Source organism: Dromaius novaehollandiae, chromosome 1 (genome assembly GCF_036370855.1).
Source record: "Dromaius novaehollandiae isolate bDroNov1 chromosome 1, bDroNov1.hap1, whole genome shotgun sequence".
Classification (NCBI taxonomy): domain Eukaryota; kingdom Metazoa; phylum Chordata; class Aves; order Casuariiformes; family Dromaiidae; genus Dromaius; species Dromaius novaehollandiae.
This window is the reverse complement of record NC_088098.1, coordinates 120,550,152-120,576,227: the sequence shown is the minus strand read 5'-3', so window position 1 is coordinate 120,576,227 and position 26,076 is coordinate 120,550,152. Positions and strand designations below refer to the sequence as shown.

General features: G+C 38.2%; 1 protein-coding gene across 1 annotated transcript in view; it reads left to right on the top strand.

Moving 5' to 3' along the window:
- The window catches only part of DSCAM (DS cell adhesion molecule), a 389,570-nt gene that overhangs the window by 322,919 nt on the left and 40,575 nt on the right, over positions 1-26,076 (top strand). The window contains exons 19-25 of the mRNA XM_064525230.1: positions 4,085-4,238; positions 12,066-12,183; positions 13,022-13,185; positions 16,519-16,617; positions 17,190-17,378; positions 19,451-19,741; positions 25,111-25,287. Coding sequence (XP_064381300.1) covers positions 4,085-4,238; positions 12,066-12,183; positions 13,022-13,185; positions 16,519-16,617; positions 17,190-17,378; positions 19,451-19,741; positions 25,111-25,287 — 1,192 coding nt within the window. The remainder of the gene's footprint in view (positions 1-4,084; positions 4,239-12,065; positions 12,184-13,021; positions 13,186-16,518; positions 16,618-17,189; positions 17,379-19,450; positions 19,742-25,110; positions 25,288-26,076) is intronic.

The window sequence follows — 26,076 nt, the reverse complement described above, 5'->3', positions numbered from 1 at the left end:
CAGAAATACCAGGAGGTAGCACACTGTTTCAAAGCATTTAAAGCAATATACATCAATAGAGCTGAAGTTGCATCAAGAAAAATGATCCTACTTGGAGTGGCTGTTCCTCAGTATCTTTTGCCCTTATCTGGTTCTGTGAAGCAGATTGACTGCATGCTAAGAAGAGCCTTTGATTTCATTTTATTCTATGCGGCCCTTGCTGGCTTTTTAGAGTCTTGGCCCTGTCTGTGCTTCTTAGACAATGAGCTAAAGAGAGAAGAAAAATTAACCCATCATCTATAAGATGAATAAAAAAACAGTTGAAAAAAAGCCCTTGAGCAAGTATGTTACTGCTTTTGGGATAAAGCAGCAGAAAGTGTTTTATACTGGCACATGCAAAGACCAATATGTTACAAGGTGTCATTACTTTCAAATATTTCTTATTTCAATTGTTTAACCTTCTCTTTGCTGACAAAGCTCCCCTTTTTTCCCCTTGTGTAATGAAAATCTCTGGCATGTTGTCTAATTGAAATGACAGGCAAAAGTTAAAAGTAAAATTGATTCTTTGTCACTGGAGCATCCCTAAGTGTTTGAAAGGAAATGTTAGCTGAGGAAACAGGAGTTGTGTGTTAACCAGTCAGAAACCAAAATCTTTTGCTATAGCACTTTGCCTTAAGAAAATAAGAAGCACTAATTGAGTGAAGATATGTTTACCAGATCAAATTAATAAATACATTCAATGAATAATTGAATTTATATTTGAAATAGCTACAGTTGCAAATGTATGAATAATGCTGACTCTCTGTGGGAGAAAGAGAGGAACACATTGCAACCAGAGGAATTTTGGAGAACTGGTTGTTTTTTGGTTTTGTTTTCAGCTTTCGTCTTCAGAGCAGGAGGGCTTAATGCCAATGCTGCAGCTTCAAGGCTGAGGCTTTTGTCTTCTGCTCAGCTGCTCACTCTATCCCAACCATACGATCTCAAACCAGAGTGCCCCAGCTGTGTTTGGTGATAAATGCTGAAGCTGTATGTCAGTGCCTGACTGTCCCAGACACTGCCATTGCAGAGCTGAACAGTTGAGGCACTTCCAGCAGATCTGCAGTATTTGGAATGGCTCCCAAAGGCAGCTGTGTATTTCTTTCATTGACCATGGGAGGCTTGGAAAAGTCATTGTAAATTTAACTGGATTTGTGTTCACTGGAAAGAAATCTTGGCTATTTCTGATCATTGAGCAATAAGGAGGTCTATGATGGTTTGCTGTTCCTAAATGCTGTATCCCCATTCCATGTTAGTAGGTGTTTTAGAAATAGATTGCCTTGATAGCTATATTAATAAGTAGAGCCAAAGTGCCAAAGGCAGTCTAGCCTGTGCGACTTTCAAATTAATCCTCAGAAATGCTACCTCATGAATATTAAAATTCAGCCTCCTGTGCTATGATCAATATATTAATTTTTATGTGTGACCTCACCAAGATCCAGCCTGTCAAGCCATGGGCATTTGTCCAATATTCTTGTGTAAATGTCAAGACAGATGGTTCTCAAAGCTCTCCGTAATATTTCACATAATAATGGAAGTGTCTGCCTGCACTGACCTCTGTGTATCAGCAATGTAAACCCAGGCAAATGCTTGCTAAATGGGACAAACTGACTTAGCATTATGACAGTAGAAATGAGATTGGCTAGAACGTACAGGGAGGCCCCTATGTGGGCTTGTGTTGAGCCAAGATAAGTGTTAGCTGTCCCCCAGTCAGTCCCCCAAGAGAGTTAGTCTCCGTGGAAGACACAGGATGTATTTAGAAGCAGATAGAGAGGGATTTATGCTGGATGAACTACAGCCTGGCAGATTAGCCAGGTTAATTTCCAGGAGAGGTCGTTTGTCCCTTTTGCTTCAAGGACTACTGATCTTCTGAGGACAGAAAGAAACAATGGAACATCTCACTGCCCATTAGTGTTAGATGGGAATGGGTGGGACTTCGTAGGGTTGAGTCACTGATTTGCATTTTTTAATGGATCATTTCCTGCTGTTTTATAAATCAGAATTGCCCCATATATCGTTGGTTGAGTACCACTGATATAGAGGTCTTCTTTGGAGGAATGAACTCTCCTGCAGAACAAAAGACTAACCTAGCAATGCTTTCATATAAGAGCATTTCATTATTGTTACTGATGCTTTTGTTATTGATATCATCATGGCATATCTAACCTGGAAAATATAACCTTTTTAAAAAAGTATATAAGTTAACACAGTATGGTCAACATGAGGTCAAGACAAGGCAAAGTTGCATTTAAAAATATCAGCTAGGACCCTCAAATTAACTAGACTGGTAATCTGCTTGTAACACACATTTCTATATAGCAGAGAGTTACGTATTTTAGTCAACAAGTGCATTAATGTGATGGAGTTAGCTCCATCTCTTAATGGATTAAGCTGTTAATTAGCTTACTTAATTTTAGATGTCTCCAGTAGACATCTATGCCTGAGCTAGTCACCTGAACACTTTCATAGCTTGTGGAGAAATACAAGTATTTCTAGGGCATGATTCATCCCACTGTACTGCATGTGTCCCATATATAGGCTGATGAACCTTGCCTTAGAAGTGACCATTTCTTTTCATGGTCTCTGAAGGGAGTCAAGGTGACTAGCTTAGACACAGATATCTTCACTGTAGAGTTCAAAAGTGAAATGAGAGGAACTCCCCCCTCCCCATCATCTTTCCTGCTGTAGGAAATGCCAGCTCAAGAACAGAGAAGTGCAGTGGCCCATCCAGTAGCTGAGACCGGCTAACAGTTCATACTGGAGAGGTGTTTAATGATACCGAAGAAACAACCCTTATTTATTTGGAATTCAGTTTGAAGGACTGTATATCAAAATGCTTTCAGGTTCACTACCTTTTGAAATGCTAATCAACTGAAAGAATCAGCAGATACTTGTATATCAAAGAGCTTTCTTGCACCCCTTCTGTCAATCTAAATCAAGTTTAGATTACACTGATGTATTTTTAATGTAGATTCCCAGTAAAATCATGTTTTCTGTGTACTTAATGTTTTATTATTTTTAGCCTAGTATTAGTTAGCCATTGCCATGCTTAGTATTGTACAGAGAAGCTAATGTTCATTATTCATTCTAATGGTTAGTTTCCTCACTATTTTTACGTACAAGTTCACAGAGCCTGTGTCAGAAATAAAACTGGCTATGCTGAATATTGTAATATTGGTCAAGACTGATGAAGTTTCCCTTCTCATCCTCCAGGGAGTAAAGCTTCCTGTAGAGTATGTGCTGAAGGGCACAAAGTCTATGTCGCATGGAGGAATCTATATATTCCTTTCCACTTTTCCTTGCATAGGTCACTTTAAGCACACTGCATAATGTCTCACCACTAAGCAGTTGTCTTGCTTAGCAGCTTGTCGGCTTAGTTGCAGCCCACAGCCAAGGCACGTAAGTGGCAGTGCCAGAATAGACTGAACTGACATTTCCTGCAATGCTTGTCATGCCACGCTAACACAGCTAAATAGCTGAGATGGCCTTCTGCAGGGAACCTTTGAATGAAAATAATTTTGTGATTAAACAAAGCTAGTCTCAGAGGTGAGTTTAGTAGTCTATTAAAATAATAAAATTTTATCCTTGACTCGTTCCATTTACTAAAGGAATAAACCACCCAACCCAGGGATAAGGACCACCACCACAAAGGTTTTAGGTGACCAATGACAAATCTAAAGTAATAAACTCCAGATTTCATATCAGACACAGGACTGAATCCTCTGTTGGGAAAATCTGTCTAAAATAAAATTGGATGTCAGAACTATGCATGGTACAGATTTGTCAAATATGTTCATTTACCAAGCCTGTAAAAATAAACAGACTCATAAAAATTCTAATCTGAATAAAAACAATTTGTAAACAACATATAGGCCCAAATTCACTGAATATAAATTGATCACAACAAGTTATTGTGTCTGCTCTGTTTATTGCCATTTGCCATCTGTTTGAAGTAATTGATACTCATTCAAAGTACCCTGAAGTGATAGGCTTTGTAGCACTACACTTAACAGTCTTTCTCCAGCTACTGTTTATTTTAGTTTGGAAACATTTGTCTCTCTCATCACAGGTAATCAGCGAGTTTGAAGCCTCTCCCGACTCATTTTCCTACAGAATTCCTAACCTAAGTCGGAATCGACAGTACAGCATCTGGGTGGTGGCAGTGACTGCTGCAGGAAGAGGCAACAGCAGTGAAATTATCACTGTAGAACCGCTAGCTAAAGGTATGATGACAGCACTTTTTAAAGTAATCCAAAACTTTAGAATGCTAATCACTGTTATAATTGGCATGTGGTTTCTTTATATCTCATTGCTTACTAAGAGTGGGATTTGTCAGGAGTAACTTCAGTTGTTTCCAAAAGTTAGATACCAGATCTTTGCTAATTGCCCAAGGTTTTGCTGTAGTCAGCAGAGAGAGAAAGAATGATGTACTCCTCTAGGGGGTAATTCATCCCACCTACCTTAGAAGGAAATAAATTGCTTTTTGGAGCAATTTTTATCTTCTTTTATTGGATACAGAGAGATTTTAGGTGATGCCCTCCCCTGCAGAGTGTATCTCTCTTTTTTTGCCATGCAAGATAACTTCTTTATCATTCCTCTCCTTACTGATCTCTCTTGTGTACTCCACAGGTACTATCTTCTGTATCAAATGACCTGATTAACATATCTAAACTCTGAGCAATTGTTCTCAACTTGCATTAGCTTTGAAGTTTGCTGCTTCTATTTCAGATCTTAAGAAGGGATAATGTGCCTGAAATCTTGTGTATTTTTTTCCACCTATATTAGTTGTCCTAATAAAAAATATTACTTGGGCCCATACATTCTGCCTTACCTGTACCATTAGACATCATACTTACAAGACTCTATCACCTTAGCTTGGAAATAGACACCTAACTTTTTAGATAGCAAGGCAAGGTGAATCTCATCAGTAATCAGTTTCTGCATGGGGTCTTCATAAATGATCTTTTTTTTTTCCACTCAAATTTATTTACCACAGCAGTTGCCAATATGAATGGTTTAGTGCACTTGTCCCTGGAGTTGCGAAGGTAGATCCATTTGATTGACTTTACAGTTTCACAAGGCTGCTGCTGCTTCAATCATGTGGCTAATAATGTGGTAATGTAAAAGAAAGCGTCTAGTGCTTTATGATGACAGATACTTTCTTAAAAAGCATTGCAGAATTTCAGCCAAACACCACCAACACGAAAAACATGCATTTTCTGCATGGAGAAGCATATACCATTACCATGGGGATACATGCTGTTCCTAGCTACCTAAATGGTAGCTAGCCAGTTTGATGGTAAACTATCAGGTGATGGTATTTGGAAGATACAATTTTAACATGTGAAATAGCTTTCTAATGTGTAGGAGTTGCAGGCAGGATTCATTAGGCTTGTGATGGGGACTTCCATGCCTTTTCTTTGCCTCTCCTGTAGGTCAAAGATTTTGTCATATGGGATGAGTATTTTTCAGCATTACTACAGGGAACTTGTAGTAACTATGATGTTACTACTTTGGCTCACAGTAGAAGATTTATCAGCGTTAATGTGGGGAGGGTGTAGCAAGGTAAATTGGCCTCAGTGGGAACAAACAGGGGAATGTTTGCTCCTCATGACAGTCTCTTTTTGTCAACTGGGTAGACTCACCTTTAGTTTCTGCTTCTTTTAACATCTGGCATCTTTCAGAAGAGCTTTTTTCTTTGTGGCTACACAACATTAGTGTAGTGACCTTATGAAAAGTCTGCAGGTTTTCCATTGTTATATTCCTCACAGGATAACTGCCTACTGCATTTTGAACATCTGTGAGACCAAAGTTGGGGTGTTAAAAGGTGGATAGGGAGCATAAGGGACATCTGAAAGGGAAGCCTCTGAAAAATGCCTCAAAGAAACAGGGCAAAGGTTTCAACATGCTTCTCTTTCGAGGCTGGCAGTTACTTATGTGTAATGAATTTGTGATGCATTCATATAGGAGTCAACAAAAGTAGACATAATACATTGATGCTTGAATAAAATCAGAAAAAGTTAGACAATAATATGGTGTAATACTAATAGATTAGGGACATAGACAGTCCTCGTACTGTGCAGGGACCCCAGCGCATAAAGCACCAGAAGTTCACTTTCTCCATCTCCTATGTATTTAAAAGGAAAGAAAGTGTTCAAACAAGATGACTACAGACCAGTGCAAAGTTCACAGATATCCAGATGAGTTGATCTGGTTGTGAAGAAATGCAGGATATGATAGCTCGAGGACTGCCAAAAATAGAGAAGTTACAAATTGATCCACATATACCTAAACTGGACAAGCCTTCTACAAGCTGGAATTAAACCTGCCCCAGCAAAGCTTACTAATATGATCCATGATGCCAAATAAATCAACTTAAAAATATCTTGTATGAAAAGACTGGGGGACTTTAAGGAAAAGTAACTAATTACTTCAATATGGACAAGTCAGTGTACACAAGATTTTATTCTAAAGGACAACAGAATGTATCCAGCCAATATTAGAGCTAGTAATGATGCTCCAGTATAAAATCTGCATTAGATAATGCTCAAGACAAGCCTGTTACAGGCATACTCTTTGGACTGAAAAAGTAATGAATAATCCGTTTGTGGAAATTGTGATCGACACTAGGAATATGGATACCTAGCAATTTTATGAACCTTGGATATAGCCAGGTTAGAAGTTATTATATTGTGTATCAGATTTCCTGTATGAGTGCACAACTGAACCTTTTAGAGAACTAGGAGAAAGCGGTGAGCAGTGATAAGGACAGTGGACACATAGATGAAGAATCTCATCACAGAGACAGAGTTAGTAGTCTTGAAGACCTTTCTCTCCAAAACATCTAAAACATGTAACACATCACAGGGTTAGAAGCAGTTAAAGCCTGATTTTGCCCCAAGAAACACAAAAAGCTGTTTTACAGGGGGAAGAAGTCCCCAGTGCAAAAGCATCCTATGGACTGTTACCGTGAAGTGTTTGTTTCCTTTCTTTTCCACTTACTTCACAGTAACTGTCCATGTAGTGATACCACCATGACAGCTAATGAGAGTTAACTTGGAACTGAATTATGTCAACGTAATTATAACCCTCAATGAGAATGTCTAGATAGGCGTTTGATATAAAATGGCTAGTCCAATTTAAATTAAAGCTTAATCCAGGTTAACATTTCTTTCTTTAGTATCTCCATATCTTAGAACATATTGTGATTCCCTGTATTTAACTGACAAAAGTAAGCAAAAAAAAAAAAAAAAAGAAAAAAGAAAAAGAAGTAAGCACAGCAAGCAAAATTCAGCCTCTATGATGTCAGCACGCTCTGCATCACTGAATCACACTTCATTGTTGACTTGGAATGTTTGTTTTTAGCCTATCAAATATGTCTAAAAGACAGGAAATCTTACATGCACTTTGCTCCTCTTATTTACTGACCACAACTAATGGAGAATGGCATTTGCCAGTGACATGAAGACAACAGAATTAGGCCTATGGTCATCTGATCCTTTTGGGAGAACGCTTTGACTTTGCTTTAATGTTGAGTTTCCCCGGCTCTTGTTGCCTGTTTGAACATTAATGTTGAACAGACTTGCCTCCTAGTCTATGGTGTTTTATGTATTTGATGATTTTAAAAAACACATGGGTCTAACATGATACCATGCACACACCCTCAGTCTGTTTCTTTAATGATTCATCATGCTGGAGTACACTCTATATTCTTCTGTCAGACAGTAAGTGAAAGAAACTCCTGAGCCATGGTATTCAGTGACAGCTCTTGTATTCTGATTAAGTTGAGCTGCAGTGAACTGCCATAGCCCTTGTTCGGAATTTCCTTGTATGGTTTACCTTTAAAATTTGATTCTGTCCTCCAGAAAAAAAGATCAAGTGTGTGATGGCCTCGTGCTAAGAAGTTCTGGCTGTTCTGGCAGTGGGTGTAGTTAATAGGATTCATAATTTAAGCAAACAAACATGCAGAAAACCACATTAGCATGAGAAAGTGTGCTGTTCAGTGAAGGTACCTTTTTATCTTCAATTAGTGACTGGTTAATCTGCAGTATATAGGAGCAGACATAGTCCTAATCCAGTGCCATGCCATCCAACATAAGGATGGTAGGTAGCCTGTAGACATTTGGGGAGTTTTGATAATGATGACGTAAAGTCCTGTAGCTGAATTGCCTACATGCTGTGTAAAGCTCTCTTGGCTCAAAAGGGAGAGGTATGTGAGACTCAAGGTATTTAACTTCCTGAATGCCTATTAGCATTTCAAACCTATTGCTTTCAAATGAATTTCACTTAGGATTTAATTTGTTTCTAGTTTTCTTTTCTTTTGCTTGTGTACTTGTTACCAGTCTCAGAAGAGTAGTAGAAGTTAAAGTATACGGCAAATTGATGTTAAGAATTTTCATGCTATTTTACCAACTCTTTTACAAGCACTCGGTACATGAAAGGAACAGATAATGGAAAGAAAGCTGTGGGTACTTTCACAAAAATGCTGTATGCTTTTGTAATACGCACTTCTGAGTTGTGTTCTGTGACCACTGGCTTATGCGTCTGTGAAGTTTGTGTTACTTCTGCACATCATGGGAAAATGAAACACACAGAATGTTAAAAACCATGCTCTGTAAGAACTGCAACAGAAATACTGTACTCTGGAGATCTGGTATCCAGCCTATAACATAAGGAAGAGTTCACTGTTGAGATAACTATTAAAAATAAAGGGAAATCACAGAATGTTTGGCAATAATGATGCCATGTCATGCTGAAGGCTTCAGTAGGACTCCTACAGTAAAAAAAAATTTTCTTAAGGTAACTGGCAGCAGTTGGAAATAGCCGAACCTTTTGAGCAATACTGGAGAGGTGGGTGAGCCAGGGAGAAAAGGGTTACTAGCTCATTTTAGATAAGATTTCAGACTACATATTATGGAGCAAATGTCTGCATTTCGTATTTCATTTTGTTTTGATCCATGTTTTTAAAGACACTGCATGGAACAGAAATTAACGTTTCTAACCACCATTATTCAGAAAGTGCCGCTGGTACTAGGAGCAGTCCAGGTGCTTACAGATGTGTTTTGTAGACAGTCATAGCTGACAGCATCTCTTGCTGCTTTTAAAGATGGCATGAGTAGCATTAAAAATCTCCTGCAAAGAAATCCTGGCACCACTGAAAACAAATGAGCCTTCTAACCCTGACTTCAGTGGAGTCAGTGTTTCACACTGTATGTGCAATCCTTGGATAGACTGAGCACTTTTCTGTTTCAGTTAGTTTAATTAGTCCATGGCTTGTGGCATTATAGGCCTACGTAGATCTTTTCCAGAACGTATGCCCTTAAGAATGCTGCAGTGGAAAATAAGATTGTATCGTTAGACGTAATGAGCGACTAGTGTCTTTGCGCCTTTCTGCTGTACCACCTCCTCAAGGAAGCAAAGCTGTGAGCACCCTCCTGCCACAGTTAATCGTCAGACCTCCCAGGAGGGAGCAAGTAGTGTTTAGCTGCTGTTTAGCTAGGAATGGACACTTCAGTTTTTCACTGTTAGGAAAGTAGTGTTGTCCCATGACCTAACCTTGACTTTGTCTGTTACCCTAAATCACTACAACAGCTATTTCTTGTGTTTTCAATTAAAATTTTAACCAGGGAAAATCTCTTGAGAAGCTTAGTCTTCCACAACACTTAAAGAGAACGTAGGAAATGCAATCCAAACTGATTGTATAATGTATGGAATCATCTCTTTTTATGACTATCTCAAGTCCCGCTGCAGCCCACTGAAGTAATTTCCCGTCACTCTTCAAGGCTTGTTCTTTTATGCATGACTTTATTTTAAATAGTGTTTGTAGAGGATAAAAAGCCATTGGGATGAAATGTCCCAGTTATATTTGATGCTGGCTCTCATTTTCATGTTTTTCTAATTGGTGCAAAATGGATTTCTGAGTGTGCATTCTGATCAACGTGCATAACTGAAGTAGATCAGGATTAAAAATACAGCATTTGGTGTATCTGCATTCCATTTGTGCCTCTGAAATGTATAATTAAAGGCCAATAAGAATTCTAATTCTATCAAGGGTCATTCTCGAGTAATACAGTACATTGAAGCTCTAACATGATCTTACTGGTGCACTGAAACTACAGGACATTTTTGTTCCTATATTTAAGTGAAGTGAGTGCTGATAGGAATAGAACTGACTTAAGAGTTTGTTCCCATTTGTGGATTCCAGATAGGCTCTTTGCAATGTACTAACATGTTAGTCCATGTAAGTTTATTTTGCTTAATTCCCTAGCTATTGTAAAAAGCCTGTCCCTCTTACAATTAGTTAGAAAATGTCATACTCAAAAGAATAGTTCTGAATTCTGGAGCACTTAAGGGATGTATTAAAAATGAGCAAAATCTCACCATGTTTTGGTACTTAAAAATAAATTGAGCTTTCTCAATAAAAAAGAAAAGACTATTTCCAGGCAGTATGTTAGATCTGCGCTTCCTGGCAAAATACAAAAGAACCTTTTATTGACCTGTATTGAACTCACTGAATATAGAAGTCTTAAGTGAAAAATATGCAATGATCTGTACCTTCTACAGTGAGGTCTTTCATAGCACATTTTCCAAAGAGAGCTCACTCTACTTTCCACATTAGAACTCAGTGTTCTCGTATAGCTTAGTCTCTACAAAAATACCTGACAGATAATGTACAGAAATATTAATTTGGAGTTCTCTTTTGAAGCCCAGTACAAACTTAATGGGTCCAAACTGGTGTGAAAAACAGTAAAGTCTTCAAAAATCACTGAGTGTGATTGCTTTTATCATTCTGAGGACATATTTACACTCTCATATGAATGAATTCTCAGGCATCTAAAAACTTCTTTACATATTCAATCCAATATTTTGGAGCATTATATAAGCTGCTCTGTAACCAGAGTCATGCTCATTTCTGGTAATCCCCAGCTGTCAGGATGGCTCTAATTTTTCATTGCAAATAAAAGCTGAATATTCATTGCCAGATCCACACCCTGCCCAAAATGGTGAAAAAGAGCCATCTTGTCCAAAAAATGAGCTGGAAAATATGCTAGTGCAGTTTGGATCTTTTCTTTGTAATCACGGTTACACCAGCCCAATAAACTCTATGATAACCTTTCTGTCCCAGCCTGTAGCTGGCACAATAGATTATCTGTAATTTTAGTCTCACATGTTGACATCCACCACCCTGTGGCTGGAGATAATATGTACTGGACTGTAGGATGGCATCATATCATTCATGGTAATGTCTGTTTTTTCATGAATAATGACCAGTTTGGACTGGAGATGGCAAAGAGCACTTCCAAAGAGCCTGATATAGTCCATGATTGTAGGTAACCAGAATCATCCAGAAGTACAGCAGAGAACAGGAGAAGCTATGACTGCAAGATTATAACAGAGGCATGGAAAGAGCTTTTTAGATGTTGCATATTTTAGAGGAGAGGGGATTTTAAAACAAAGGTAGCTACTGAGCCAATGGAAGGTAGCTACTGAGCCAATGGAAGCACAGATTCATCATTAAAGAGGTTATCCAAATTACCAAAACCCAATTAAGAAATTGAGAACAAAACATGTAACTTTCACCTCAAGTGTGTAAGCTTTTGTTAAGTGAATCCAAGCCTTAACATAGCAAGAGCAATATATCAATAATTTAGCTTTCGTAAGATAGCTGTCTGCTGTGGATATTTCATGCTAGAAGTTTGTTTGGAGAGAAGTATCCCTTTGATGTAATTTTAGTGCATAATTTCTACTGAGAGTTATATGAAGATCAGTAAAAAAGATCAATTTCTCTTTTTACCTTTTTCCCCAGAAGGACTCTTCCAGTCCTGCTCCTAGTCTCTCTTTCAGTTACTTGTCTTCCAGACACTAAAAATGTAATATTTGTGCTGGAATGAGTAGCTGATATTATGAGTTAAAAGGAATTAGTTTCCTAAAAGCACAGCTTGAAGCAGATTGGTTTCGTTTTCAATATTTAACGTTGGATGTCTATGTTTCCCTTGCAAGGTCTGTATGAATGAGCACTTCATTTCAGTCTTTCTGTGTCTCTTGCTCAGCTCCTGCCAGAATTTTGACATTCAGTGGCACGGTCACAACTCCCTGGATGAAGGACATTGTCCTCCCTTGCAAAGCCGTTGGAGACCCAGCTCCGACAGTCAAATGGATGAAGGATAGGTAACCAGCACCTCATAGCTCAAATATCTGGTTAACCCATTTGGTTAAAAACCTGAAGGTGGCAGTGCCTTTGATCCTGAATGGTTGTGTCAGGAAGGAGAAGAGTTGTTTGCAAGGACTGCACACAGTCACAGTAAAGAAGGAGTTCAAAAAATCTTGAACTAAAATTGATTGGCTGTCAAGATTAGAAAGTATCAAAAAGCACGAAAAATTAGGAAGAGGAAAGGTAAATATTCAAAATGTTAAATCTAGGAGTCATTTCTGCTTTAACTTTAAGCCCACAAAATAGTTTTAGTCCAGGAAAGCAAAATGTGTGATGTGTTTTAATCCTGCAGTAGAGTGCAGAATATAGGCAAGTCTCTTGCACATATCTTGTTTTGCATGATTCTGTTTTGATCTTTAGTTTCACAGTTGGACAGAGGCGGTTGGAAACACATGGACAAAAATTTTCATCCAAGTGGTGGATCAACAGTGATACTGCAGTGCTATGAGGCTACCTTGTGCATTGATGCCCATAGCTATTATTTTATAGGGATGGACATTGCAGCCAAAGACTACATTTTACCCTGATATTGGTACTCTTAAGAAATAGCAGATAGTTAAGGAAGGAGTGAGTTCTCATTTCCACTCAAATTGGGGCTGGGGCATATGCCTTCTTTAAGCAAATGGCGGCTGTTTACCAGCAGAAAATGTTCCTATACTATCTTAATTAAACAGGACCCCCATTCTCTTTCCTTTCTTTCTTCATTTCCATTCTTAGTTGCTTGAAAGTAACCCAATTCTGAGTAATTTTGATTGTAACTTCTTTAATGTATGCACTTTGTTTCCTGTGAGGTAGTAACGGGACACCCAGTCTAGTGATGATTGATGGGCGAAGAAGCATCTTTAGCAATGGCAGCTTTGTCATTCGAACTGTGAAAGCAGAAGACTCTGGATATTACAGCTGTGTGGCCAGTAACAACTGGGGATCAGATGAAATAATTTTGAATTTGCAAGTACAAGGTAAGATTTTTTGACATATCTCATAATTGTTATTAATTGATATGAGTTAGTAATGCGTACATGTGTTTGCAGGTATATGTAAAATATTAATGTGTATTAATATAACTTTAATGATTCCAATTTAATAAATAAAAAAAGATTATGCTGGTCATTCTGACTCAGTTATCAATATTTTATGATATAGTAAATATTTGCTTTTAGTGGAACAGTTTGCACACTTTCAGTTAAGTCTGTATGTAAGTTTTTGCAAGATTGGGAACTGAGTCTTTGCATTCAGTTATTTTCCATTTTTTCACACAGAAAATAGCATCCTAGGCCTTTTCCATGTAAAAAGTACCTGTATTCATTTACATTTTGTAAAATTCAGAAAGAACTGAAGGCCTTTTCTTTAACTTCCAAGAAGCTATCAACAGAAATTTGCCTCTCTACTGAGACCTTGGACAAAAATTTCATTCTGCAAGAGCAGAATTTTATTGATGGTACATGTGAGGAAGCATTTAAAATAGTATCGGTACAACTTCAACTAGCTGGTTGTACCAGCTACTTTTCATATGCATTGTGGAATGTATATAATATATCTCTTCTGGTGTTGACATGTATAAAAGCAATGACAATATAGGAATGCATATTAAAAATAATGTGAACCAGAGCATGTGCATTTACATAAAAAGAATTCATGACTCACTAGGTTTTCTTGCTCACTGTACTATAGCAAGACTTGAACAAATACTCAGACCCTAAACATGCTTCAATTGTCAGCAAATTGTCATGCCAAAGGGAAGCAAACAACTGAGTTGAGAATGTGGGCCATTCTGTGGCCAGTCTCTCTCCTGTCCCTAGACAGGCAATCTAAATTTTCAGAGCAAGCAGCCCTGCATTTTGAATACAGAAGGAGATGATCTCAACCACAGTGTAACTCTCTCTGCATAAACCAATCCACTGAGCCTTGAAACAATGTCACAGTGTATATTAGCTTATCTAAAATCCAACAGAGAGCCTAAAGATGCTCATTTGCAATGTCTGAAGCATGACCACAACAGGAAGTAAGGAGAGAAACACTATCAAATGGAAATCTTATATTTATAGTTCACTAAGTACTTTCATAATCACATACTCTTGCTGTTATTGAACTACAGTAACTAAAAGCAGATCAATATTACTTCCCTGCGGGACAGAGCAAGACTGGCATTTAATATATGGGACCATCATCTTATGTGGGTAAGATGAAGCTCCGATGAAAGGTTTTACAATAAATCTTTTACAGTGTAGTTTGTGCAGTCTCTCTGCATGAAATCAACCAAGCCAGTCAGAATAATGGTATAAATCCATCTCATGCAGGGAATTTTCCTTGAAAATAGAAAGTGTCTTTGTTGTTTTCTTCACCATTATTTAACCCTGTAAGTGTAGTAGAATCAACATCTCTTTGAACTAGTCCTTAGCTGTAAAGCAAGAGCCTCGGCTTAACAGCTGCACTCATTATTTTACAATCTGATGACTTGAATGTGAGCAGAGGCTAAGAGCTCTTCTGAATTATACTCTGTTGAAAAAGCTTCCTCTAAACATAGGAAAAGTAGGCAGTTTCCTCTGGCAGCAGGCTGCTACACATGACAAAACATTTGTGACCTCTGTGCTGCCTTGCCTATGCCCCAGGCCTGAAGAGCTGCAAGTGGGGCTGGAGTCCGTAGAGCAGTAACATGGGAAGGGAAATGGCTGTTTTTGTCATCAGCATCCACCAACACCCGCCATCTATTCCCACACATGAGGTGTCAGGAACAGCAGTAAGTGTGACTGTTTTGGAGTCTCTTTGCCCTGGCTTTCCTACCAGCTCAGCTTGGATCCCATTCCCATGATGGTCATGTTCCATGCCTTGCTCCTTGCTCTTGAGGCAGCAAAACTCAATCTTCTCTACATTTCTGAGAAGCTCAGAGATCTCTGGTAACATTTGTTATGAAAACAATCCGCAAGACAAGCCAGATCTAGTGCTGCTGTGTATTGCCAGAACAGTGTAAAGGATTTGAAATAGGAACTTCTCTCAACTTCTGAATCTAGAATTGCAGACATAAAGCACTTGGGTAAACTCTGAGTAAATATTTACCCTTTTGGCAGGCTGTAACACTAATTTGACTAGCCCCTTAGAATTTCTTCTGTCAATCACCTCTTTGCCTATTAACAAACAACGTTAACCTCCGCTGCCCTACTGGTTTTGTGACATGATTCTGGTTCCCTCATTAGTACTACAGGACTAGCTGAACAATTCAGGTAGAAGTCAATATGATCTCTCCTGAATTTAAATAGAACATTATGATAGTGACCCAGTAGACATCATTTATATGATAGACTCAAGGTATTTTTGTCACAGTGAAAAGAAGGCTGGCTACTTTTCCATGGTTGTACCCCTGAGCACCAAGCTCTGCAAACTCAGCTGCTATATCTTGATGCAATATGGGGTCCCTTATGCTGAGTCTAAACTGTACACTGAGCTCCTCTCAGTTCCAGTTCACTGACACGCAGTTCTCCCAGGTCTAGTGGACTTGCTGGAACATAGCATTGCTCCTTCTCTGCCCTTTCATGCTGGATTTTCTTCCAAAGGAAACCAGGCACTGGGCAAAGGATAGGAGATAAGACCTGTGTGTTATCTCTGCACTCAGAAGCTGGTCCTGGGAACTGTGAGGTTCTTATGTCCCACAAATTATATATAACCCCAATGTTTATAGGAAGCAACAGAACTGAAGTTTTTCCGGTTTTGTTCAGCTCCTGATGATAGAATTGTGTCTTCTTTATGCCGATAGCCTCAGTGAATGGATGGTGTAATCTGGAGGAGCGATGGCTCTGTTTCTGATCACAGATCTGAGTGACTTACTAACACTCACAGTTACACTTGCACAAACTGTCTTTATGCACTTATATGTTTGCTTTTCCCATAAGAGTGTAAATGCCACACGAGTATGGCATTCCTTTGCAAGTGGACATCCGTTTCCCACCACTGAAAATTTAGCTTGCTTTCTCAAAACAGACATGAAAAATAGTGGAAAACAATGGCTGGGTAGCTCAGTATGTCATTTAGAAGGAGATTTGGTAGGTCAGACTATCAAATTTCAGAAAAAAGCAACAGATAAGAACTGAAAGACAAAATTGTGTAGAAATTGAAATATAAAAATGAGAACTTGTCTGCTCTGTTGTAACCAAGGATGTCAGCTAAACAGACACTTTGACAGAAATCATTTGCATTTTTTGCAACTCAAAACAATTATTTGATAAATGATTGTTAGAAGGGATTAAGATCTCGCATAATCATTTGGATCTATTCTCTCTTTTTAACTATTTCCCATCTAGTTCCACCAGACCAGCCTAGACTTACTGTATCCAAAACTACATCTTCCTCTATCACTCTTTCCTGGATACCTGGAGACAATGGTGGCAGTTCTATCCGAGGTAATAGAATTCAGGTTAATTGCAACTTCGTACTAAATTATCATATGTTGATAGGATTAATATATAATTATGTATGGCTACAAAAAAAGAGAAACAAAGCAATCTGTATTGCTGACAGCACCTAATGTGTACTATCATGGTGATAATAGCTTTCAGGAAATTGCAGTTTCTCTTTGTTGTGGTTTAATCACAGATTTAATCACGTTTTTTCCAGCGTACCCTCAGTTGTTATGACAGTTACTCTGGCTGATTTTCTAGACATGTAATCTCTAACCAGGCATTTTTTGAGGGTCCAGGTTCATCATTTGGTCTTTGCTGCTGATTGAAAGGCATTTAGAAATGTCTATCCCTTTCTTTTTCCTTTGAAGTTATCATAAAGATGGTATTTAAGCTGTTGTAAGGGTAGGCATTATATGTATTGCTTGGTATGTTTTAGTCAGGGGAGAGCTGTATTTCTTCCTCTGCACAGGACTTTTCTGTTTTTACGAGGTCTTTAAAATGACTTGTCATATTACCTGTAGAATTTGTAGTTTGCATCTGGTTTATCGTTGCCATCTGTGCTTTTCCTGCAGGTTATATTTTGCAGTACTCTGAAGATAACAGTGAGCAGTGGGGTAGTTTTCCCATTAGCCCTAGTGAGCGGTCCTACCGTTTAGAAACGTTGAAATGTGGCACTTGGTACAAGTTTACGTTAACTGCTCAGAATGGAGTGGGGCCAGGACGCATCAGTGAGATCATTGAGGCCAAAACCCTTGGAAAAGGTATGTTGATTTCCATCCTCTTTTTCCCGCCTAAAGTTCATGCACTCTGCTATATATCTTGGCTTGGTTAGAATATGGGTTTGGCTATTTTAATACTGGCTTTAAAAGCATTTCGATTGTTTCTATATGATGACAGAAGAAGCTGTCTCTGTGGGACTCAGAGTGCAAACCAGTTGTTATCTTTTCCTTATTTCTCTAATAATTTTGTTCTAAGATAGGTTGATAGATACTCGAGGCAGGAAGCTGAGGTCTTTACTGTTACAGGTTATAGCAATTCCCACTACCGCTGTTGCCAGGAGGAACTGTTTTCCTCTCCTGATATAAAAATGTAGCGTTTTATTTGTCTGAATGCTGAAGAAGATGGGGAGTACATTCATGCATGGTGCAAATAGAGCCAATATCTCATTTCCCCTCCAAGCTAGTACTGCAGGAGCCATACAAGTAGCACACTTTGAACAGGATAACTGCTAAAAATAAAGGAAACAATTGCATAAAGTTCAGCAAGGAAAAGCAACAAAAATTTGCAGGATTCATAAGGAATGCAGTGGCATAGAATCACGAATCCTCTGCACTTTTAGTGGCTCCTGTCGTGCTGGTTGCTGAGGGTACAGTTCCACAGTGTGTATATGTGTCACAGTTCTGAACAAATTTGGCAAGAGACTTAAAGAGGCATTTTTGAAAGTCTCACCAGTAAGTCCACAGAGCAGAGAAGCTTTGCATAATGCCCTAAAGGTTACCTCATCTTGCATCTCTTCACCCTGGTTGCAAGAAATGCTCTGATTTGGGAGCTCTATCATAATAAAGACAGTTTATTGTGGTAGGTATGTCTGTCCTTCTTCATGTTCTTCATCAGACCTGTCCCACTGCTGATCTCCAAAGTATCGCAGCAGTGTGGACGTCTTATCTGACACTCAGTGGCATAAGGAAGCCCTGGTGTGCAGTAGATGTGATTGGTGTGACTTGCTGAAGCTCAGGAGGCCTGCAGATCACTGGCGTGCGTGCTGAGATTATTGGTGGTCAGGGAGGATGATTTGTTGACTTTACAGAAAGGGATGTTTAGAGGAGATGTGAATGTTCTGGTTTTCTTTGCGTGAAATGTAGGGATGAGGGGAGGCTTACACATGCTTCAGGTAACATGCTTCATGGGAAAGCAATTCTCCTAACCTTTTGAGTTTCTCTGGGACTTGATATATATGCCTGGAAACCACCACTGTAAGGTTTACAGACCGAACTAGGTTTTGTGTGTTTTAGAATATTACAAATTATTCATATTCATATGAGAGTTGCACTATCAGCTCTTCAGTTCTAAGATGTCAGTCCTGCTATCATTATCCCTGTATTAAGTAGAACTGTCAAAAAAATTTTAATGTATATATCAGCAGAAACCAACATTTGATCCCAAAGCAGGAAAAGGATGTTGAAACATCGACCCCTTTCTGAATGAAAATATCTTAATTCATAAATGCAAAACTCTATATATGTAAAAGTATTTTCAAATATAACACATTTAATTTCAGTATATTAATGTTTCAACAATTTTGATTTTTCTTTGTGTTTTCCTCAAAATTGACATTTTTCCCCAAATGAAAGCCTATGTACTCTCAAACAAATAGTGTCCAAATCCACTTCAAAAGAAGGCTAGGACACTATTGGACAATTCATGTTACCTGCAAATTTACTTGTCTTGTATGTTATTTTTACACACCCTTCTGAATCCTTTCTTTCCTGCATAGCAACGAGCAGGGACTTTTGCCAGTATAAGGTGTCTGCTCTAGATTTTCAAGCTGACTCATGCAAGTCCATGAGAATGGGTCAGGTCCATGCAAAGGTGAATGGATATTTTTCTACATATAGATTTGGAAATCTGGATATGAGTCTGGCACAAAGTACAAAGTACAAAGAAGCATTTAGGAAGGGGTAGAAAAAGGCATAGAATATATTGACTAGCAAGATGTGAAATTTAAAATGAAATTAGAACTGTCCTAGCAATTATTCTCTTGAATTTATACCTCTGAGAGTCTGATATCTATGAATACAGAAGCATTTCATTTAAAATATGTCATTGTTTTCAGAGCCACAGTTTTCTAAAGAACAAGAGCTCTTTGCCAGTATCAACACCACAAGAGTGAGACTCAACCTTATAGGCTGGAATGATGGTGGCTGTCCCATCACCTCTTTCACTCTGGAATACCGGCCATTCGGGACAACGGTCTGGACAACTGCTCAGCGGACATCCCTTTCAAAGTCCTACATACTATATGACCTCCAGGAGGCAACGTGGTATGAACTGCAAATGAGAGTATGCAACAGCGCTGGCTGTGCAGAAAAACAAGCTAAATTTGCAACACTCAATTATGATGGCAGTAAGTATACCTTTGAATTTACTTGTTTGAGATACAGTTTTTGGTTGTTTACTGCATGACTGTGCTACTCATGTCTTTCTGTCTTTATATTTTTCCACAAAACCCTTTTTTGACACTGCTAGCCATGCTGATAGAGCGGTAAGAGTCTCAAAAATGTAAAATGCCTACAGATTTCATGACAATAGGCAGCAAGGTAGAAAAGAGGAATCATATCTTTGGCCTCACTGATGAGAAGTCCCACATCAAAGTCAGTCAAGCATGAGACAAGTAACTATAGGAAACCAGGTTTCATTAGTTGCAGTGCTCAGAGAAGCATTTGCTAGTATTTCATGCATCTCTTCCATGAAATTTTTGTCGTCCTTACAATTGGTTCCTGTAGCCATTCACGAATGTGACTGGCCTCATTGCTATTCCATGTGATGTCCTTGTGACACAATTCAAAACCCTTTACATGACACAACGGAGCAGCTAACTAGTTTGTCTTGCAGGAGAGCCTCAGGACAGCATCCTCCAAAGGCAAAGCAATGGCAATGCTATTATTCCTTTTTACACATAGGGAAGAGTGAAACTAATGGTTGTGACAGATGGCTCTGTCATACCCAGCAGTAGGACGCAGGGGGTTGAAGGAGTTGTTACATCCTGCCCTTCTGCCAGAGGTTACTGCCTACCCCTGCAAAAGCCAGAATAAGAGGGCAAGAGCAAATACACCAATTTGTCAGCCACTGTAGCTCGTATACTGTTTATTGAAACTGATGGTGGCACATGTGTTTTTCTGCTGACTCTGTGGTGGGAAATGGCAGTATTTCTGGCAAAAAGGTGGGACAGATGGCTTCAGATGGCAGTCTCTTAAATTTCTCTAACGTGAATTGCCAGAGCTTTTCTGGAGACATCCAGTGTAATATGTTGTTGTGTTGCCAAGGATATTGTGCTGTATTGTGCAATCAATTAGTTACCTTTATACAGGTAAATAAAACAACAGGATTAGTGAGCAAGTTGAAACACTGAACTGACAATTGCCCAGCTAAAGCACCAAATTACTATTCATTCATGATTCTGTATTGTTAACACATCTCCCTGGCAAGGTTTCGATCCATGTAAACCAGCACTCTCCAAGACAACACCTATGTATGGCTCAGGGAAGAGCAGGCAACAAGGGACCATTCGCAGTCACCAGTGCAGATTAGGAAACAGGCAAGATTTAAATCCCTCCATTTTACACATCCTCCAGTGCTATCCTCGCCTTTGCAGTAGATAGATATCCATCAGTTCTTGCAGATAACTAGAAACGTATGTCCTCATGGCCCACACTTTTGCAAACAGCACGTGCCCTCAGGTTTGGGCTGTGAAATTACCATCTTGGTGAGCTGCTACACAGTCCTCATGTTATTTCACTCCATTTACTATTTAACTCCAAAAAGTTAAGAAAAAGATTTTGTCTTAGCACTACAGAGGCCCATAGGAAACCAAGACCCAAGTAGTTACTGTGTGAATGCTGTCAGGTCTTGCCAGATGGCCGTAAGGCCTGAGAATTGTCCTCAGGCTTGTTTTATTGAGCAGTATAGACATTGTCAATAATAACTTGTTCAAGTACTATGATTTAAGTTCTTGGCACTTTACTTAGCTCATCCTCATCAGTATCTTTCTACAGACAGCATCCAACTTTCAGTGATCCTTTCTTTTTGACATTCACAATTATTGTTATATATTAATATACATGGCTGGGGCAAGCAGTCTTAAGTCATATCTTGAAATGGGATGATATGAAAATGCAGGTCAAGAGCCTTAAACTCCTACTTATAGCAGTGAAATCAAATATATTCTCAAGTATATTCTTATAAAGAACTGATTTTAAATGTTGTCAGACTCTGCTTTTTGGTTAGGTGATGATACATAACTTGATTTCACATACTGTGACCTGCATGCCATTTGATTTTGTGTGTTGCTGTATGACATCTTTAAAAGTGAGAAAATGAAGCAGTAAAAATGTTTATAGTATTAAATTTACTGGGCCACTGCTTCTGGTCAGCTAGAAAATTTCTCACCTATGTCATTGATGGTTTTGTTTGTCAAGTGACCTTTCCCAAAACTAGATTGTACCTTAGAGAGGCAGCATGGTCTCAAATATTGACTGCAAGAGTGAGAGTGGAAAATATGGCTGGAAAAACACATGTCAGTTTTCAGGTTTTCTGAATTTGTTACATTTGATGGAGAACTAAAACCAAAAACTGATTATTATTATCATCAGTGAAATCGAAACTGCAGTGTATTTCCACACAAAGGATTTCACAGAAGAGCTATCTGAATGCTTCTGAACAAAAGCTATCCCTACACAGTCAGTTCCTCATTCATTCAGTAGTAGGCTTTGCAGATTTAAAGGTGCTTCAGCATTGAAAAATAGTTTCTGATTAGAAATCAACATATTCTATCAATACTTCCTGCAATTTTTTTGCTTTTGTAGGGAGTAAATTTTTAAATTACCAATTTTTAATTTACCAATTTTTCATTTACCATGGCAATGAAAAGCTTCTGACCATCTCTGCTTTTGAATGCTAACTGTACCTCTACCATTAATTCCCTGTGTGATGTGAGATTTGTCCCTTCCAGCTTCTTGGGGTTCCAGCTGCCCTTTAGGGTAAAATAAATATAATGATAACTTTTTGAAGATTTGATAATACTTATATAAAAGTTCTAGGTACAAAATGCTAAGAACAAGCTTAGCAGTATTAATAGTCTTAAGATAAATCCTTTGTAAATCTAGTAGAAAACCTTGAGTTTTGTGGTCTGTCAATTGTTTTATTTGAACTGCAATAACTGATTTGTTCCTGAGAAATATGGTGGTTAAGAATCCTCTATCTTAAATCTCTTCATGGTGAGTTAGGTCAAAAGGTTAATGGCAGATCTACGTGCAACTCTTTGCGTTCCATATTTCAGCTAACCACTTTAAGCTTGCAGAAATTTGTGACCTTCCTGCCCCTTGTTTTTCAGAACATTTGCACTCAGTACTTAGGGAGATATTTTTAGCTATGTACAGCTGTAGTAGGTAGTGCTGCAGAGGAGCTTCCTGACTCTGAGATCAGCTCCTTAATAGCCCTGACATTAAATCAAATCAGTGTGGTAGCATCTCTGAACTGTGCTAATTGATTCTAGTCCACAAAGGAACTTCTTACCTTGAAGAACAGTTAAAACAGAGGAAAACACTCAACAGTCCTAAAATCACCATGTGTAATGGGAGATGCTGGATGGACTGCACCACAGGGGAAAAATGAGTCAGAGATGCTCAAAATCCTATGAAGGATTGAATACCAGTGTGTTTCAGGGCACCACAGGTTAGTGGTGCATTGGCCTGAAATAAAACCTTTCCAGATTGTTTGGGACTTTGTTCTTGGGAAAGCTTTGACTTTTCCACTCATAACCACAACTTAGAATGACAGCAAATGTTTAAATAATATTTTCTCAGTGGATAACACATTTAGGTTTTGATAATTGCTAATTGCTGAATATCCACACATGAATAATGTGAAGGATACATAACTGCATGAAACTTTCAGTATGTTTTTTTTAATTAAATGTACAGTGCTGATATGTGGTGTTATGAAGTTTACACTTTACTTGCAAGAGCTATGGAAAATGATAATCATTTACCTAAACACTTATGATTTAACAAAAATGAGGCTACTCTTTTAATTTGACTTGCATCAAAATGTGATGGAGAGCAAGGCATAATTTTAGGTCAGATTGAAGCTAAATGTCCTTAGCCAATGGTCTATGTACCTTTAACTGAGAGCAAAATTCAGTACTTCAGTATTTAGGAGGATTTAGAGAAGGTTATTAGCATTTCCTTCGGGAGTTTGCAGTTCTTTCCATTTCTTCATCTACTGCAAAAACAGTAGCTGAGTTAAAACAGAAGAAAAAAATACTGCTGTGTATTTATATGAACCTGCAATGGAAAATTAGAAAAAGATGGAAAATTGTGGGAAAAAATGCAATGGAAAATTAGAAAAAGATTCAAAATGCAATTCTAGGAAAATAAATGTTCTGAAGTACCTGAGATAGCTTTCGATAGTTATAACTTTTTTGCTTATCTCAGTCTCCTTAGGGAAATATTCTTCTCATTACATGCAACTCAAGTAGCTCTTTTGAAAATATATAGCATAGAATTATACATTTTCACGGTGGTTACGGCACTTACATTGCACTGCATCGTATCCTAATTTTTTTCTGATACTGTATGCTGTATAATGAGGTATAACTCTATCAAACAATACAGCAATTAAAATGTAAAAAAGGATGTGCATGTTTTTCTATCTCACCTTCCTATCCTTTTAGCAAGTAAGTAGCCACTTTTATGTTTCAGTAGCTGGTTAAAATTGAATAGCTTCCATCAATAGTCATCACAGTTCACAATACTTGCATATTTCTACTCATTTCAAAGAAATCTGCATTTTATAGCCTCATTTGTGATTGCATGCAGCAGTTTAATAGTAATCAGGAAATGAGTGAGAAGCCTTCCATAACTAAACAGCCTTCCAAAGAAAGTACTATATTCTTCTCATGTCCTTTGGAAGGAAAGAAAAAAGGAATAGAAAAGTTCAAGTATTACATATCACCAGGAAGCCAGGTATATTCAAAATGCAAATATGTCTCAAAATGAAAAAGTGAGCTGCCTTCCAATGGCAGTACTTTGTAGATTCATTTCCCTCATTTCACTCTCAAAATCTGATCATTTCCATCCAGTGTTACTCTTCTGTTTTACTGATGAGTATAATGTCAGACAGCCTTTAGCGAATTAGCATCAGATTGGATATCTGAATTTAAGATTAATATCACTGCTGCATCCTTGAGACATAATATAAAAATGTTTCTGTAGAAAGGATTCATCTGATATATGTAGCACAAAATGTACATTGTCAAATATATTCCTTAAAAAGAACAGCCCAGCAGAGAGCATAAATCTGTTGCAGCAGTGCTATTTTCTATAGTAGAGAGTAATTTAAATAGATAGTAGGTCTGAGATCTCTTACAGCTTTATAATGATTTAATATGATTTAAAAGTAATGGTAGTATTTGACTATGTAATGGCCATGGCTTTCCCTCCCAGATTTTGCCCCTTCAAAATAGAGCATGTTCAATAAATGCATGTGTTCTCAATTTCTGATAATTTGCGACTCTTTGCAATCAGTGGCTTGTTATCAGCGTGACTGATTATTTGTGCATGGCCATTACACATACAAATATAGCATCCACCCTGAACAGGACAAATCCTTCTTAATGTTTTGCATGTGGTTGAAACAGGTAACATGCTATTGTCCCTGAGAACTCAATCTTTTGTCTTCGTTAATAGGCATCTAATATCATGACACTGTTTCCAGGTACAATCCCTCCACTCATTAAATCAGTTGTGCAAAGTGAGGAAGGGCTGGCAACCAACGAAGGGCTAAAGATGCTGGTGACCATTTCCTGTATCTTGGTTGGGGTCTTGCTGCTTTTTGTGATGCTGCTGATTGTGCGGAGGAGGAGGAGGGAGCAGAGACTGAAGAGGCTGCGAGGTAAGAGGAGAACTATGGCACTTATTCCTACATATGCATACTCCCCTAACATGAAAGGGCAAGTGGGGCTGCACACAAGAAAATGGTTTAAACACCAGCTGACATCATTTTCCTGTAGTACTTTACAGACATGAGGTAAAGCATATGTATTTTTTACAGAAATTCCTTCTTTTTCATTTTGTAATAAGTTTCTAAAAATGTCTTATGCGTTCTGTTCTGATTTTGCACAAGAGAAAAGAAAATAGCTCTCGTGTTGCTGTTTGTTTGTTCGCTTTTGGTTTTTTTTTTCTCCCTGTGAATGGTCTCAACAACCTAAAATCATTATTTTTTCAAAGGGCTAAATCAGATGTTCTGAAGATGGGGGGATTTCTGCTTTCAAGTAGATGCAAATCCTGATTCTAAAGTTATAAAATGAAAGTAGCCAAATTTTAGTAGGGTAGAAAATGCATCCAGATATTCTCAGATGTGTTACCATATCTTTTTCCCTATGATGCATTATAGCGGAACTATCACAATGATGTTTCATTGTTCACTGCAAATGAAAAGGTTTTCAAATCATCTATTCAAGTCTTTATCTCATTTGCTTTGTTGCTAACCTGTCTTTTTCTCTAATCTTTATTGAAATTCAGGTGTTTGCTATGTGAGCGAGTTTTAGATCTGTGAATTTATTCAGCTTTATTGGCCTTCTAGTACATGCTCTAGCTGAGCCACAACAAGGTTTTGGTCCCTTGCCACTCTGCCACTTTGCAGTTGGTCCTGCAGCTTTTCCACTATGCCTGAGTTGATAGT